Source organism: Hyla sarda, chromosome 3 (assembly GCF_029499605.1).
Source record: "Hyla sarda isolate aHylSar1 chromosome 3, aHylSar1.hap1, whole genome shotgun sequence".
NCBI classification, from domain to species: domain Eukaryota; kingdom Metazoa; phylum Chordata; class Amphibia; order Anura; family Hylidae; genus Hyla; species Hyla sarda.
The window spans coordinates 208170752-208186885 of record NC_079191.1 but is presented as its reverse complement, the minus strand read 5'-3'; the positions used below and the strand labels follow the sequence as shown (position 1 = coordinate 208186885).

Here is a 16134-nt window from a genome sequence, read left to right as displayed (position 1 = left end):
CTGCAAAATCAACAGCTGAGGAGGAAGACCCTGTCCACAGGACAACTATTAGCAGTGTTCTTCTGGGACAACGGAAAGCTGTTGTTGAAAGTGAGCCACAAGAAATCCATTTGGAGTTTGCCACTAGCAATGTGAGAGACACAGCAGTCACGTGGAAGGAGGAGCTTTGGTCAGATGGGACCAAAACTGAACTGGAGGGGGGTTCATATTTCAGCAGGACAATGGGGGGAATTCATCATTTTAGGTGTAGGTGAAGCATTTTTGTACACCGTGCTGTGATGGTGCACAGAATTTACTAAATGGTCGCAGGGCATTTGATACATTTTATGCAGGTACATATTTTCTGAAATGTCACTCTTCACATACACCAAAAGGCTAAGCTAAGTCTGGGCTGGTGTAGTGTTGCGCCTTTTGTGCCAGTGGTTCTTGCGCAAACATTTGCGGCTTTTTAAATAAATCTCAATAAATGTATTACCACAGTTGGTATGTACACACTTTTAAAAAAAAGTGTAAACCAAAAAAGGGAATACTTATGCAATTCATTGTACAGTGGTCCCTCAACAAACGATGGTAATCCGTTCCAAATGAACCATCGTTTGTTGAAACCATTGTATGTTGAGTGATCAGTGCAATGGAAAGAATAGGAAGTTATACTCACCTGTCCCCGCCGCTCCGGACCTGTCACCGCTGCCCTGGATGTCACCCTGACGCTCTGGACATCTCTGCTTCCCCGGCATCCTCGCTCTCCGTCGCCGTGATGACGACGAAGGAGAGCGCCGGCGATGCAGGGGATCCCGAAGAGGATTCTTCGGAGCCCCGAGGACAGGTAAGAGTCCATCACCGCAGCACACGGGGCACCGTAAACGGCTATCCGACAGCAGCTGAAGCAGTCTGCGCTGCCGGATAGCCGTTTATGTGATGGCCCCGACATACAAAAGCATCGCATGTTGATGCTGCCTTCAACATGCGATGGCCTCTGAGAGGCCATGGCATGTTGAAATTCTCGTATGTCAGGGCCATCGTAGGTCGGAGGGGTCTCTGTATATACTATATCCAGTCTCCCTTATAAATTTCTTATTTTGACAAATATTGTTAACCAATTTCAGAACCATGACTTACAGACATCATGACTGAGAAGAGATTAGTGCAAATTGCTATACATTTACTGCACAGTATTCAGATGTCACTGTTTCAAAGGACGCAGTGATGCAGTAGTGATGGCTTCTTTCATCCGCAGCAGACAGTCACTATATACTACTTTAGGACCAATCTAGAACAGGTGATCACAGCACTTTGTAGATAAAAAGGCTGCTTTTTTACCAGCAGCGTCCACGCCTTAGTTAGCAAGAGATATTGTATTTGTAATTTTTTAAGACCATAAATTTTAGTACCTCATGGGACATTTTTTTAATACTTTTTTTTAGTAGTTTGCATGCCATCATTTTAAGTAAGTAATATTAACTAAATCAATTGTAATACTTTTTTTTTTTTTTTACGTACCTCATGTACAAACACAAAAAATTTGCCCCCAGACTGTTTTGGAAGCATAAGCCTGTATTCACTTCCAAAAGTGTGTCAACTAGCAAGGATTATGCAGCTTTCCTACTATCGTTTACATGTTATTTATATGTCTAAGGTCTGGACTGGCTCTTCCAAACTTCTGTTTTCTCCAGACTATGCTCTGGATCTAATGCTTTGCGCTGCTGGGTTGGTGAGACAACCAACACCCAAAGATGATGCCAGGGGCTGCAGGGCAGTAGACTTTCAAGAGTACCTGTCATCAAACAAACTCACCTAAACTACCTTCCACTATGTTCCCTAACTACACCTAACACCCCCCCCCCCTGCCCTTCGAGCTTTTGAAAGCTATGAAAAAATATTTATTTCATACCTCTCTTCTTGCTCACATACTGTGAGCTGCCTGCAGGAGGATGTGGGTGTGCCCCAGCAGGCGCTACGTCACTGAAGCCTGCTGGGGGACCGCTTCTGCCCTCACTTCATCTCTGCTGCGCTCTGTGTCTGAAGCGCACAGAGATGATTAGCATATGGCACAGCAGACTGCTCTGGGGTCTCCTCCTCCTTGTTTAGCACTGCATATGCTTTACAGGGAGGAGGAGTGTACGAGCGAAAACCTTCCGTGCGCTGCCTGCGGAGGCGATAATTTTACAAAAAAGAATAAAAAATGCCCCAGCCATGTCAGGAGATTCTGCGTGCAGGCACAGTGTCGGCCATGTCAGGAGAAGCTGCGTGCGGGCACATCGCTCACTCCCGCCTGTCTGATCGACAGGAGGGAGCTGCGCTGTGCTTGTCAGTGTCCCGACTGCAGTATGAGAGTTCAGACTCATGCCAGGCCAGCATGAGTCCGAACTCTATAAGAGACTTGCAGCCGGGACATATAGAGAGACCCCTAGTGGTCACTTTTTAATAAAAGCTACATTTTAGTTAATTACATGATATTAGAAAGTTGTTTCTAATACATTAACAAAATCTCAAAAGTTTTTGTCATGACAGGTACTCTTTAAAACCAATTCCTGACCTACAGATCTTGTTTGGTTATAGATATTGGACTGAGAAGTTGCCATGCAATTGCTGTTTGAGTAGTACTGATGACCTTTGGCTGATGATTCCTGCAGGTCTGACTATGCTTTTGCCTCTGTTCCCAACCAGATTTCTCTTCTTTCTCTTTGGGAAAGGGGTCTGGGGTCCACATCTGCCATCATATCCAAGGAGATGGAAAAATATACATTTTTATGTAATGGGATGAATAATGGGTGATGGAAGTAAAGTCCTAAGGTAGAATAGATGGGTTTCTATTGTATAATATTATATTTGGATAACAAAAATATGTATATATACATTCACTTACTATTTTATTAGCTACACATGTACATCTGTTCAATTGCTTGGTAACACAAATAGCTAATCAGCTAATCACATGGCAGCAACTCAATGCATTTAGGCATGTAGATGTGGTCAAGACAACTTGCTGAAGTTCAAACCCAGCATCACAATGGGGGAAGAAAGGTGATTTATTAACTTTGAACATGGTTTTTGGTGTCAAATAACTGGTCTAAGTATTTCTGAAACTGCTAATCTACTGAGATTTTTACACACAACCATTTATAGGGTATACAGAGAATGCTCTGAAAAAAAGCGGCAGTTGTGTAAATGAAAATATCTTGTTGATGTCAGAGAAAAATGGGCAGACTGGTTTGAGATGACAGGCAACAGTAAGTCAAATCACCACTCACTACAACCAAGTTATGGAGAATACTATCTCTGAATGCATAACCTGTCAAACAATGAGCAGAAGACCACACCAGGTGCTCCTCCTGTCAGCTAAGAACAGGAAACTTAGGGAACAATTTGCAGAGGCTCACCACAACTGGACTATCGCATACCGGACACTTTGGGATCCTTAATACCAATTAAGCATAATTTAAATGCAATAGCCTACCTGAGAATTGTTGCAGACCATGGCCATCCTTTTATGACCACAGTGTACCCATCTTCTGATGGATACTTCATACAGGATAATGCACAATGTCACGAAGATCACATTATCTCAATCCAATTGGGCACCTTTGGTATATGGTAGAATGGGAGATTTGCATCATGGATATGCTGCTGACAAATCTGCAACAATGTTATCATGTCCATATAGTCTGAAATCTCTAAGCAATATTTCCAGCACCTTGTAGAAAGTATGCTGCAAAGGATGAAGGCAGTTTTAAAGTAAAAATCAAGAAACTGGATGAAAAGCCCCCACTACCAAGATTGTTTTCAACCCAAAAAGTAGGCTCTAAAGTATTAAAAGCCTTGCAGTGGCTATTAGCTGTCGCCCCTGGCTATCGATACCAGTCGGGGGTATGATCATGTCAAAGTCCTGCTCCAAAGTCAGTAGGCCATACCTCGAACCACCCTCACCCGGACCTACCACTACGTTATGAGGAGGGAAAAGGTTAATAAGCCATTAAATAAATCTAAATGTTATTAATAGTATCAACTTATATATAACTTATTATAACCAATAAAATTCACAATATAATATACTGTATCATAGAAAGGAGATGTCAGATTTAAAAAAAAAAATGCTACAGAAGCATGTAGCATTACTTACCTGTCTGCCAAAGATCTGAAACCATCCATTTGTTTTACATGGCTGTAGCCCTCTCTTCCACTGTCACAAATCACTACTTCCTGTTTGAGTGGTTGTTCAGTACTACAATTCCCAGAATGCCTTGTTTTCTCTCAGATCTTCCTCACAGCCATCTCACCCTTCCTGCTCTCCTCCCAGAGCCCTCGTGCCCAGAGCTGCTGCTTCTGAACATTGCTTTACACAGCCAGAGGAATCTGTAAACTTGCAGCATCTGCTGTATTAATTTCCTGTCTGCTCCTCTGCCTGTGGCATTGTTCAGCATAAGGCAGCATGCTGTACACACACATAATTTTTCCTCATTGTCGCATTAAGATATTTATATATATATATATATATATATATATATATATATATATAAAACCATAAAATTATAATGTATGCTTGTTGGGGCTGGTCAAAGGTGGTGGCATCACTCTGGGGGTAAAGCTTGAGCGTTACACAGGGTTATAACTTGGCATCATGGACTCAAAGGTTGAAGTAATAAATCCTGGAATACCTTTAAGTATCATGGAGTATCAACCCTGTTTGACGGGAACAGCAAAAATCCCTAAACAATATTGTCCTGCTGCAAACTGCTGTAAAGATGCATTACCACATGATCATCGGACACATATATATTCCTTGACACACATGTAAGACTGTACAAATGTTCTTTAAAAAACTATTTTTATTCAGTATTTCCAGATTCTACACTCTATCAGAGCATAGAAATGGTAGATACTTTACATGTATCAACCTTATCCAGTGTTATTTATAAAATATATGGAACACCCTAGAGCACACTAAATGACTGTATGGACCAAGTATACAACACCTTCTATGTGACAACTGTGGATATACCATAGACAGAGATCACGGGTCTTCAATAAATCAGCGATACCTGTGGGATACACGTATCAGATGAAGCATCTAGTGAACAATAACAAAAAGAAAGCATACGTGCACTCACCGCCAAGACGGTATCAACGCGTCTGGGAGTCCGGGCTATGGGATCATGAGCGCTCCTGCACATCTCTGCATGATCCTGTAGCCCCGGACCCCCGAAAGCATTGGTACTGTCTCTGCGGTGAGTGCATGTATGCTTTCTTTTTGTTATTTATAAAATATATATTACTATGTATATATTATGATTATCATCACAAATCTTGATTATAGGTACAGAATGAAAAATAATTCAAAACGGATGTACTGTTGCTTTCATACCCCTCAGAGCCCACCTAGAGCTAGCAATATTTTCTTTGTGAATGTTTAAATGGAAAACTGGCTCTCGTATAGACGTTGATGAGAGGTACACTGGACACAGGTATGTATCAGATTTTTGGGTATCATAATTGCCAGACATTTCTGAAGTAGGAAAACATTGCAGATGAATAACTGGTAAGATATTGAGACTATGCTTTGGAGGGGAATCGACAATCTCTCCATCAGTCTTGTTCCAGTGCACTCCCCATAGGTGGACTCCATGTACAAAAATTCCTTCTTGGGGAGGATCTCTTATCTAAAAAAAAAACATGTTGACAATCTCCATGCTTCGTATTACACTTTATATACTATAAGATCCCAAGTTTTGTACTGTAACTACAATTGCACAATAGAGATCCAACTACATGCTGGTCCTACTAGTGGGTTTTTGCTATAAATGGCACTTGACCTCTAGAATGTCAGCCATTTGTATAACCACAAAAACAAAAACATGTATAATAAAACACCATCTCCTGTCTTAAACACATAATCTAAACAAAACAAAGACATTTTTAAAAGGGTACTCCGCTGGAAAACATTTTTTTTTAACTCAACTGGTGCCAGAAAGTTAAACAGATTTGTAAATGACTTCTATTAAAAAATCTTAATCCTTCCAGTACTTGTCAGCTTCTGTATTCTCCACAAGAAGTTATTTTCTTTTTGAATTTCCTTTCTGCCGAACAACAGGGCTCTTTGCTGACACCTCTGTCCATGTCAGGAACTGTCCAGAGTAGGAGCAAATTCCCATAGCAAATCTATCCTGCTCTGGACAGTTCCTGACATGGACAGAGGTAGAGAGCACTGTGGTCAGACAGAAAGGAAATCCAAAAAGAAAAGAACTTCCTGTGGAGCATACAGCAGCTGATAAGTACTGGAAGGAAGGATTAAGATTTTTTTTTTTTTAAAGAAGTAATTTACAACTCTGTTTAACATTCTGTCATCAGTTGATTTAAAAAAAATGTTTTCCAGTGGAGTACCCCTTTAATAAAAAACTCGAAATCCCCTACTGAACCTCCTCATCTCATTTTTGTCAGGTGCCATATTTTTCTTTTGTTATTGGTAGACCATTGAAATATTAGTTACTTAAAGAGCTGTTTGTCAAAGCTATAACACAAAAAGGCCTCAATTATATGTGCAGGTAAATCAGTATTTGCATCAGTTTTTATAAGTTAAAACTAGGAGTGAAATTCTTACACAGAAGAAATCTTCTATTAGGCTGGAAACAGACAGCATTTCTGTCCAAAAACACCATACTCGCCTCATGGTGTTTTTTGCAGCCAAAAACCCTGAGGCCAGATGTTAACTGGTAGTCAAAGGTAAAATGTAAAATGCCATGGTGTTTTTATTTTTGGTCTTTGTTTACCTTTTTCTTGCCAATTTTTGTCTTAATAGCAGTTATTCAAAAATTGTTGCTTATGCTGCCATTTTGAAAAACATGATAGTGTTTCTCCTCTCATAGACCTCTATAGATGAAAGAAGCCAAAAGAAACACAGACACACATGTATGGTGGTCCCCCAGTTATAAAAACTATATGGGGAAATTTTTTTACAGAAAGACACCAGTACTTACACACACTATTTGGGGAGGGGTGTCACACAAAAACTGCATGATGAATGAGAAAAAAGAGGGGACAGGTTTTTTTGTTTAGATTTTTTATTTTTTCCAGGCCAAATGTCAAACAAAATGTGTGTCTATTTTTAGCCTTGTAATATTTTTTTTTTTTTTTGGGGGGGTGGGGGGTGTTTCATTCCAATACTAGCTTTGACTTACAAATACTGATGCAAAACAATGATCAGAACATTTAAGTGTGAATTGGGCCTTTCATGTATTTTATTGGACAGTGACTGTACATTCACAGCCACAACTGCACATCAGGCAAACTGGGACTTGTATAGTTTCTGGATGTAAAGGTATCCTGCCAACCACCACTATCATCTCACTTTATGGCATGTTGTGAAAAGTGATTTTGGAAAAATGACAAATTACTTACATGTTCCTTGTCTCTTTGTGTTATTTCTGTCTTGAATTCTATGGAGTCCACATTTCCAGTTCTCTCTGAGTATCTGCGAACTGCCTCTTGTTTTAGTACAGATAGCAGACCTTTTGGATTACGAAATGCTCCTAGCCAATATATTGGCATTTTTTCCCGTCCCTATGTTTTAGGAAAATAATAAGAATTTATATTTGAAGCTATCTTACTAGCTGATAAAAATAACACTTGAAGTGTATATGTCATCAGTATCACCCACAGTAGGGTGGGTGACACTGATAGGGCGAGTGACACTGATGATGATACTTACCTACCCCTGATCCAATGCTCCATTCGGCTGTTATGCTTTTTATTCGGGCGGCAGCAGGGCTAATTGTGGAAGCAGCATCGGTGATGTCAGTATGCTCCTGGAGCTCCCACTGTGCACCAAGCCAGCCGCCCAATTTAGAAGCATAATGGGCGATTGAAGCGACAAATCGGGGATAGGTAAGTATCATTATCTTCAGTCCCACTCGCACTAACAGCCTTTACCAACAGATTAGTGTAGGTGTCAGATTCCATTTGAGCCTTCACAAAACATAGTTAAAAATAAAGGTAATCGTAGCTTTAACATAAATTCTATAAAGTGCATAAATCCTTTTGAAAATAACATACCCAGTTTAAATAGTGTATCTTATGGAAGACATATATACTGTATAGTCATAGAGCTGAAATTGACTTACATATTTACAATTATCATTATGTTTGCGGAGCTAAAACAATTGTCAAAAGTCAATCAACAGATTTCGTATTAGTTGGGATTCATTTTCTTCAGTTGTTATAGGTTAAAAGTCTAGTCATAACATTTAGGCTCCTATCATACATCAATATAGATGTTTACAAATGCATATAATATAATTACAACAATTGGAATTATTCTCTGAATGGAAAATCATTCCCATCATTTAGATACAATTTCATCCAGATACCTCAACATCTGAGATGGTCCTTTAAAGTGGGTTCCATAGAATGGGTGAGAATTGGGTGATAGCTGGGGGTCACTACTGATCAGCAGCCCCCAAGTCCCCTGTGTGATTACAGCTGTAGTGTGCCTTTGTATACTGCTACTTTATTTACCATATATTGGAGAGACTGAAAGATACCATTATTATTATTATTTCCATTAGTCCCACTGACATAGAATGGAGAATGAAATTTTAGTAAATACCAGGGAAAATAAATTGTAGGATATTAAAACCCACAAAGAAACCTACACAACACTCTTAGTAAATGAGGGCCAGTGTGGTCATATCTGGGACAAAGAATATACTGTACAATAATATTAAATATAGCACAAAATAAAACAACAAATGTCATTTTTATGTTTTTTTGTGTTATTTAAAGGGGTACTCCGGTGCTTAGACATCTTATCCCCTATCCAAAGGATAGGGGACAAGATGCCTGATCACGGGAGTCCCGCCCCCTCCCGTAGGCTTGCATTGAGGGGCGGAGCATGATGTCACACGGGGGCGGAGGCGTGACATCACACGCCGCCAGCCCTGTAATCGCCGGTAATCAGACCCGGAGCGAACACGCTCCGGGGACTGATTACAAACGGGATGCCACGTGCAAGATCATGGGGGTCCCCAGCGGCGGGACTCCCGCGATCAGGCATCTTATCCCCTATCCTTTGGATAGGGGATAAGATGTCTAAGCACCGGAGTACCCCTTTAAAGTTAAAGCAGATTTGTCAGCAGGACAATGGGTGTCAATAAGCCCATGGTAAGTGTAAGTGGGCCACTGGGTGGTAATAAAGAGGACATGGGGTAGTCTTGCCTTGCTTGGGAACAACCCTGTGTTTTTGCATAATAAGATAAAGGCTTATATCTCGGCCCTGGAAAAAACTATGGAGATAGATGGCGATCATGGTGACTAGCCCCATCTAGCCATCGGCTTATTTTTCTGCTGACAGGTCTGATTAAGAAGGGCATAATATGTTTTACTTACAAGCTGAAGAAGCTTCTCAAAGTGTGTTACTCTCTGTTGTAAATCTTGAATGAAATATGACACAGACCAATCAGATGGGCAAGAGAAATTCCACGCCACATTACTCCAGTGTGCTGGGGTTTTTTTGTGAGACAATTCATGAACAATGGTAATAATGTCCGAATCTGAAAGTTGATCTCCTAAAATGTCAGATGAATCCAGGGAATTTCTTATCATCTAAATAATGGAGAGAAAAACCAACAATTCAATAATTAATGTATATATATATATATATATATATATATATATATATATATATGGAAAATAATTTCTTTTTATTATTAGTGTACAAAAAGTCAGAGAGTCCTGTTAAAACATTTTACAAATTTTAATAATAAAGTGTTGTGATCCTGAATGTGTCTGCAAAGTGTCCTTAGATGCATCATAGTCAGGGCAGCCTCTAGATATGTGACCACTTTGCAGAAGAACCGGGTGCCGCGTGCATGATCCCGGGGGTCCCCAGTGGCGGGACCCCCGCGATCAGGCATCTTATCCCCTATCCTTTGGATAGGGGATAAGATGTCTAAGCGCCGGAGTACCCCTTTAAACAGGCAAATGTGGATAAGTCCTACAAAGTTTCAGTGGTCAGGATATTTTCTACTCCATTCACAAACTTAAAATTGTAAAAAAAAAAAATAATATATATATATATATATATATATATATATATATATAAAATTTAAAAAATAAACATGCTCCACATTTAAAAATTCCCATCATGTCTATTATTGCCAGGAATTATGTGCTGACAAGGTAAAAATGAGCTCAGTTGAATTATAATGGGGCTGATTCACATGCACAACTGCTGGCCAATATGTGGCAGAATTGTCAATTTCAGTTATTGATTTCTATCTACAAGATCCGCAGTGAATTTATCAATGGATGAAGCTGAATCATTGGCTAGAAAAATAATACCGCAAAAGGCCATAGGCCTAATTCTAGTCCTGATGGTGTGAGGGAAAAATGTTGGTGCTTTGTGCATATTGTCAACAATTTGGAAATGACTGGTTAGCGGCACAGTGCATAGAAAATTCTAAAATGTGTTTTTGTTTGTGATAAAGGAGCTAAAATGGAACACATACTCTCAATGATAAGAAATGGCAACAAGTTGGATTCTGTTTAGAAAGGCTTTATAACCTAACATGGCTGGAGTAAATCTTGATAGCATGGCTATATTGTAAGATCAAATAGCACAGAACATAATCTTTGGACCAATAGATTTAACATTTCTAGCCACTGGCCTTACTTGGCCACCACAGATGCTTCTAAGGCCTCATAGACACAGCCATGTCCCTGATCAATATGACACCATGTCCGGAATAGAGCACACATAACATTGTTTTTTATAGTGTATCACCCCAGTAGTAAGGAGATTACATGAGAAGGAGGTTTGTTACAGTGTGTCACCCCAGTAGTAAGGAGATTACATGAGGAGGAGGAGGTTTTTTATAGTGTATCACCCCAGTAGTAAGGAGATTACATGAGGAGTGGGTTTGTTATAGTGTGTCACCCCAGTAGTAAGGTGGGGCGTGTCAAAGGGCGGAGCCAATGGGTGGCAAAATCAGCTGTCACCTAGGGTAGCAAAAATCCTTGCACCAGGCCTGCCCGTAATATAAATCCTCCAGACACTCCATGTGCCACTATACCGATCAGACAAAAGGCAAATATTTTCATCACTACATCTTTAAAGTGCATTCATGTAAAAAATATGTACTTCTGTGTTATTTTTAAAAACTATAAACTTAATAAACAACATTATAACTGAAGAACAGTAACACTTCATAAACTCCAATGGTGCTCACCTGCAGATTGTTTCTAATCTCAGATATCAGTGACATAAGATAATGTATTTCTTTCTTTAGAAACAGATTGAATGGTGTGTCTCCGCCAAGTTTTTTAAGACGGTCATTGATGAAATCCTTGTGGTAGAAAGAATATAATTAGAAATACATAATTATATACATTGACACTGTGATATGTAAGATTATACCAATGTCACACATGTATATTATAATATTGCCTTACATATTTATAATACATTGTGAAGAAGATATTTAACAATTGTTGTAAAATACATCATTGTAACTCCAATAAGCATGCATTGTATGACACTATTGACAAAACTCTCCAGATTTTTATATTTAAAAATGGCAACTTATATTTAAAGGCAATATGGGAATTTTATATAAACAAAATAACACTACAGTGTAAAATGCATGTAATCTAAGTGGATATGTGGAAAACATACAAATAAGCATTTTGGTGATTGATAACATAAAAAATTTTTCTACTACTTCTTGACTTTATTATTTAATAAATATTTAGCATATTTTACCATTCACTGAATGCATTTACTAGACTCTCACAGGCCATTATTCAAGCAAATTAGAAAATAACATATTTACCCGACTCCATCCTCGTGGCAGCTTGGACAAAATGGAAGTACAGATGTCCTGAACCTCTGACAGCCTGAGTATAAATATGTCTGCAGAGTTGGGCAAAATGTCTGGTAGAGTCAATAAGGAAAGAGAACTTGCAAATGGAACTGGTTTCAAACCTAATTTAAAGACACAGTGAAATAAATTTTATTGGATATAACTGTGAATATGTTATAATAGTATGCATTTAATGGAGTATACATCTAAGAGTTCCAAAAAAACGAATCTATGTAGTTTATTAATGAAAGTTAAAGGGGTACTCCGGGGAACTAAACCCATCCTTTCCCTCTCACCAACCTATTTATTTGTCTAAATATCATTCATTAGCTATATCGAGCAGTTTCCCTCTTTCAGCTGTCACTTACATGCAGGGAGTGAGAGAAAGACGTCAATATTGGATCCTGCTCATCTTGCAGGAGAGTGGGGCTAGTCTCAGTGAGGGGTTTACACAAAGACAAACACCAAATGATTTCTAGCTTCACTGCCACAATTCCCCTCTCCTTCTCTGTGTAAGGAGCTTGCTGGTGAGGTAAACTCAGTGAAGATTCTCAGTCACAACTCAGCACATAATGCTGCTCTTTTCCTGCTGTAGATCTAATCACTGACTGCTGCCATTGAGATGATAGCATGATTTATTGCTGGGGGGGGGGAAGGATAGTTTGAAAGAAAAGGCATGTACAGTGTATTTACAACAACACAGCATGCACACAGATAGTGAAAGCAATTGGCTGGTAGCCATTACACAGAGCTGCACTTCTGGGAGTTGTAGTCTGGGCTGCAACAAGGAAAAAAAAGAATATTCAGGAGACAACAGGGGCCACAAGAGCTGCTAAAACCACAAGGGACACAGAACAGGTATTGTGGTGGCTTTGGGGCATTTTTTTTTTTCTTATTTTCACTGAAGCACCCCTTTAAAATGTATTCACTTCTAGGACAGCAAAGTATTTCTTCTCTGAACTACATTAGGGGAGATTTATCAAAACCTGTGAGGAGGAAAAATAGACCAGTTGCCCATAACAACCAGTCAGATTGCTTCTCAAATTTTTCAGAGGCCTTGTTAAAAATGAAAGACGCAATCTGATTGGTTGCTATGGGAAACTGGTCAATTTTTCCTCCCCACAGGTTTTGATAAATCTCCCCCATTATGTCTAAGTAGGGCAATTGCCCTAGGGCCTCCTTCACTCAGTGGTATGAGGAGTAAGCCACCAACCTCTTGTAAAATTCTTGTAAAATTCCTGGTATGAAGGAAACTATATTTCTACCTTTAAAAAATAACACAAATATGACAGTATTCTCTTGTCTCTCTCTTTTTTTTTTTTTTTTTTTATCCACTCCCCTTTTCAAATGGAAATGTATGCATTGGAAGGAGCATCTGACTTTTACATGGTTTGCTTTAAATTTTTTTCCCAACAGCCATTAGTGCAGATGCTCATTCCTGTGTTACATCCAGAAACCAATAGTATTTATTATCTGTGCATATTTTATACAAAATAATATTGTGGACATGTACCTTTCTGAGATGTTGATAAAGATTTTTCACCTTGTCGCCACAGCCCTTGTTTAAAACCATAAAGGTTGCTGAGCTTTGAGATAACGTAATATTGTTCACCGAACTGAACCTGAATATGAATATGTAAAGCAAAGACATAAATATATACATGTTTGGTGCAATTTAGTGTAAGATTGTACAGTGTGTAAGCATATTACCACTGGAGAGAGGTACATATGGAAAGCCTCAGGAGCATCTAATGAATATTGGGGAATGGATTCCAGTGCCTGTGTCAGTGAAGTAGGATTTGAATCCAGATTAAAGAAAATCGGTGGAATTCTGAATTTTACTGCCAAACAATAAAACAGAGGAATAAATAAAAACCAACAACTTTATAAGGCATTTATGTAATTTAAATCTTCCACTAGTATTTAGGCCATTTAGAAGATTACTTATTACTACATATTTAGCTACTAAATACTCACGATAACAAAAACAAGTGAAATAGAAACTTATTAGAAATTATCTGCCCGTAGAGTATAAGATTCATCTCTTACATTAAGGGACTATTTACATATACAGTATCCTGCGCAGATTTGATGTGCAGGATTTGAAGTTGTGTTCAGTCATTTAGTTTACATTAAAGTCTGCAGCATAAAACCCTGTGCATTAAATCGGCAAAGGATACTGAACATGTGAATAAACCCTAAAGAGGATTTTCAAGAAAACTGACTATGCATAAGGATTTAAAAAATAAATAAAAAACAGCCATCATACTTACCTCATCTGCTTTCCCGATGCTGCAGCTGTCAAATCTTTTGGCCTATGTCTGTGTTCTTATTCCTTCTTTTGGTGATGCCTTACACCCCCACTCTCCTCTATGATTGGTTGAGTGGTGAACAAGACATCACTAGGAAAAAGGAAGAACCACACTGTACCCGGTTGACCTGGAATCGCCGCAAATCGCAGGTCTGAATTGACCGACATGGGGGGGAGGACCCCTCCAGGGGTTTCCTCGGGATGCAGTCACCCCAGGTCCGGTCCCCGCCGGTCCCACAGGCATACCTATACGTCCTCAGTCCTTAAGGACTTTAAAACAGGGGAGTATGGATACCCTATAACTTTTTTTTTCCATATACAGGGAGTTTTAATGGCCCAAAAGTGACCAAAAATAAGCAATTTTGGACTTTGGAATTTTTTTTACATTTACGACATTGACCGTGAGGTTTAATTAACATTATACTTTTATAGTTCAAATATTTATGCACGCGACAGTATTACAAATGTTTATGTTTATTTTTGTTTACATATATATTTTTTTTAAATGGGAAAAGGGGGGTGATTTTATTAGGGAAGTGGTTAAATCACATTTATTAACTTTTTTCCCCTTTTATTTACACTTTTTTTTTGTCCCCATAGGGGACTATCACATGCAATCCTTCGATTGCATACACTGAACAATGCTATGTCATAGCATAGCACTGATCAGTGTTATATGTGCTCGATTGCTCCAGCCTGGTGAGGCATAGATCGGACGGTGAGGAGGCAGGTAAGGGACCTCCCACCATCCTCTCAGCTGTTCTGTTTGCCGCAATTTCACTGTGGTGGCACCGAACAGCCTGCTGAGCTAACCCACATCTCCCGTTTTAGACGCCGCAATTAACTTTGATGGTGGCGTCTAAAGGGTTAATGCCAGACATCAACCCGATTGGCAATGTCCGGTATTAGCCGCGGGTCCTTGTTGCTGTACCTGGACCCACCGGGTATGAAGGGCGCTCAGCTCCTGAGCATGCTTCACATAACGGGAGTCAGCAATGGATGTAAATATACGTCAATTGTCGTTAAGGGGTTAATGAAGTACTCCAGGTTAGTTTTTTTTGCTCACTCATCATTACTAGCCCAACAGTGCCACATGTTTCATTCTAGCACATCTGCACATACAGTTTAATACTGTAATTGGGTCGTGTGACCCCTTGCATGACCCACAGAAAATCACAATGTTTAATGTGTCAGAGAAAGTGGTCTGTCCTGGATTCGCTGACTTTCTGTAAACTACAGAATAACTTGATTACCTACCAGAGCCCTCCCAGCAGCTCAGAGAACCCCCCCCCCCCCCCCCCCCTTTCACACCCAGCTCTATGCGTATTATGCTGCTTTAATCTCTGGGATCAGGATATACTGAAGCTTGTAAATTACTGTAAATATGTGTCATTTGTACTGCAATTTGGAAAAACACAGTAAAAACTCAATGTGTGAAAGCAGTCTGAAGACTTCAACTCTTAATAAAACACGTCATTTGTAATTATAGGTCAAATCCCTTTTTCCTCATGGCAATATTTCTATAAATGCACACCCTGAACTGCATATAATGTAGGTATGAGTCTCACAAGGCTTAACTTTAGCAGCCTGACTAGGTTGGCCTAATTAGTTGACCTGCAGTGATAAGACTCTACCCACTTTCTCTGCAAAGTCAGTGGCTCCATGGGGAATGTGGGCAGCATTAGGAAATCATTTCAGTGACTAATTAGGGATCAATATGGCTGGAAACCCATGCATGGTACATCAGCTAAAATAGGTAAGCACAAAGCATACACATGCCATGGGGGAGATTTATCAAAACCAGTGCAGAGGAAAAGTTGCCCAGTTGCCCATAGCAACCAATCAGATCGCCTCTTTCATTTTTAACAAGAACAATGAAAATTGAAAGAAGCGATCTGATTGGTTGCTATGGGCAACTCAGCAACTTTCCCTCTGCACTGGTTTTCATAAATCTCCCCCATGATCCTTTAC

The 16134-nt window shown here is 39.5% G+C and overlaps 1 protein-coding gene across 4 annotated transcripts in view; it reads right to left on the bottom strand.

The window, feature by feature from the left end:
* Window positions 1-4809: 4809 nt before the first annotated feature.
* LOC130362045 (uncharacterized) overlaps window positions 4810-16134 on the bottom strand; it is a 207908-nt gene continuing 196583 nt past the window's right edge. For 3 of the 4 annotated variants that reach the window (XM_056565942.1, XM_056565941.1, XM_056565943.1), the window contains exons 101-107: window positions 13563-13693; window positions 13366-13474; window positions 11823-11974; window positions 11220-11336; window positions 9379-9594; window positions 7393-7554; window positions 4810-5657 (exon numbers count right to left, since the gene is read on the bottom strand). In XM_056565942.1, coding sequence (XP_056421917.1) covers window positions 5334-5657; window positions 7393-7554; window positions 9379-9594; window positions 11220-11336; window positions 11823-11974; window positions 13366-13474; window positions 13563-13693 — 1211 coding nt within the window. In that variant the 3' untranslated portion in view covers window positions 4810-5333. The remainder of the gene's footprint in view (window positions 5658-7392; window positions 7555-9378; window positions 9595-11219; window positions 11337-11822; window positions 11975-13365; window positions 13475-13562; window positions 13694-16134) is intronic. The other variant, XM_056565944.1, reaches the window with a different exon arrangement.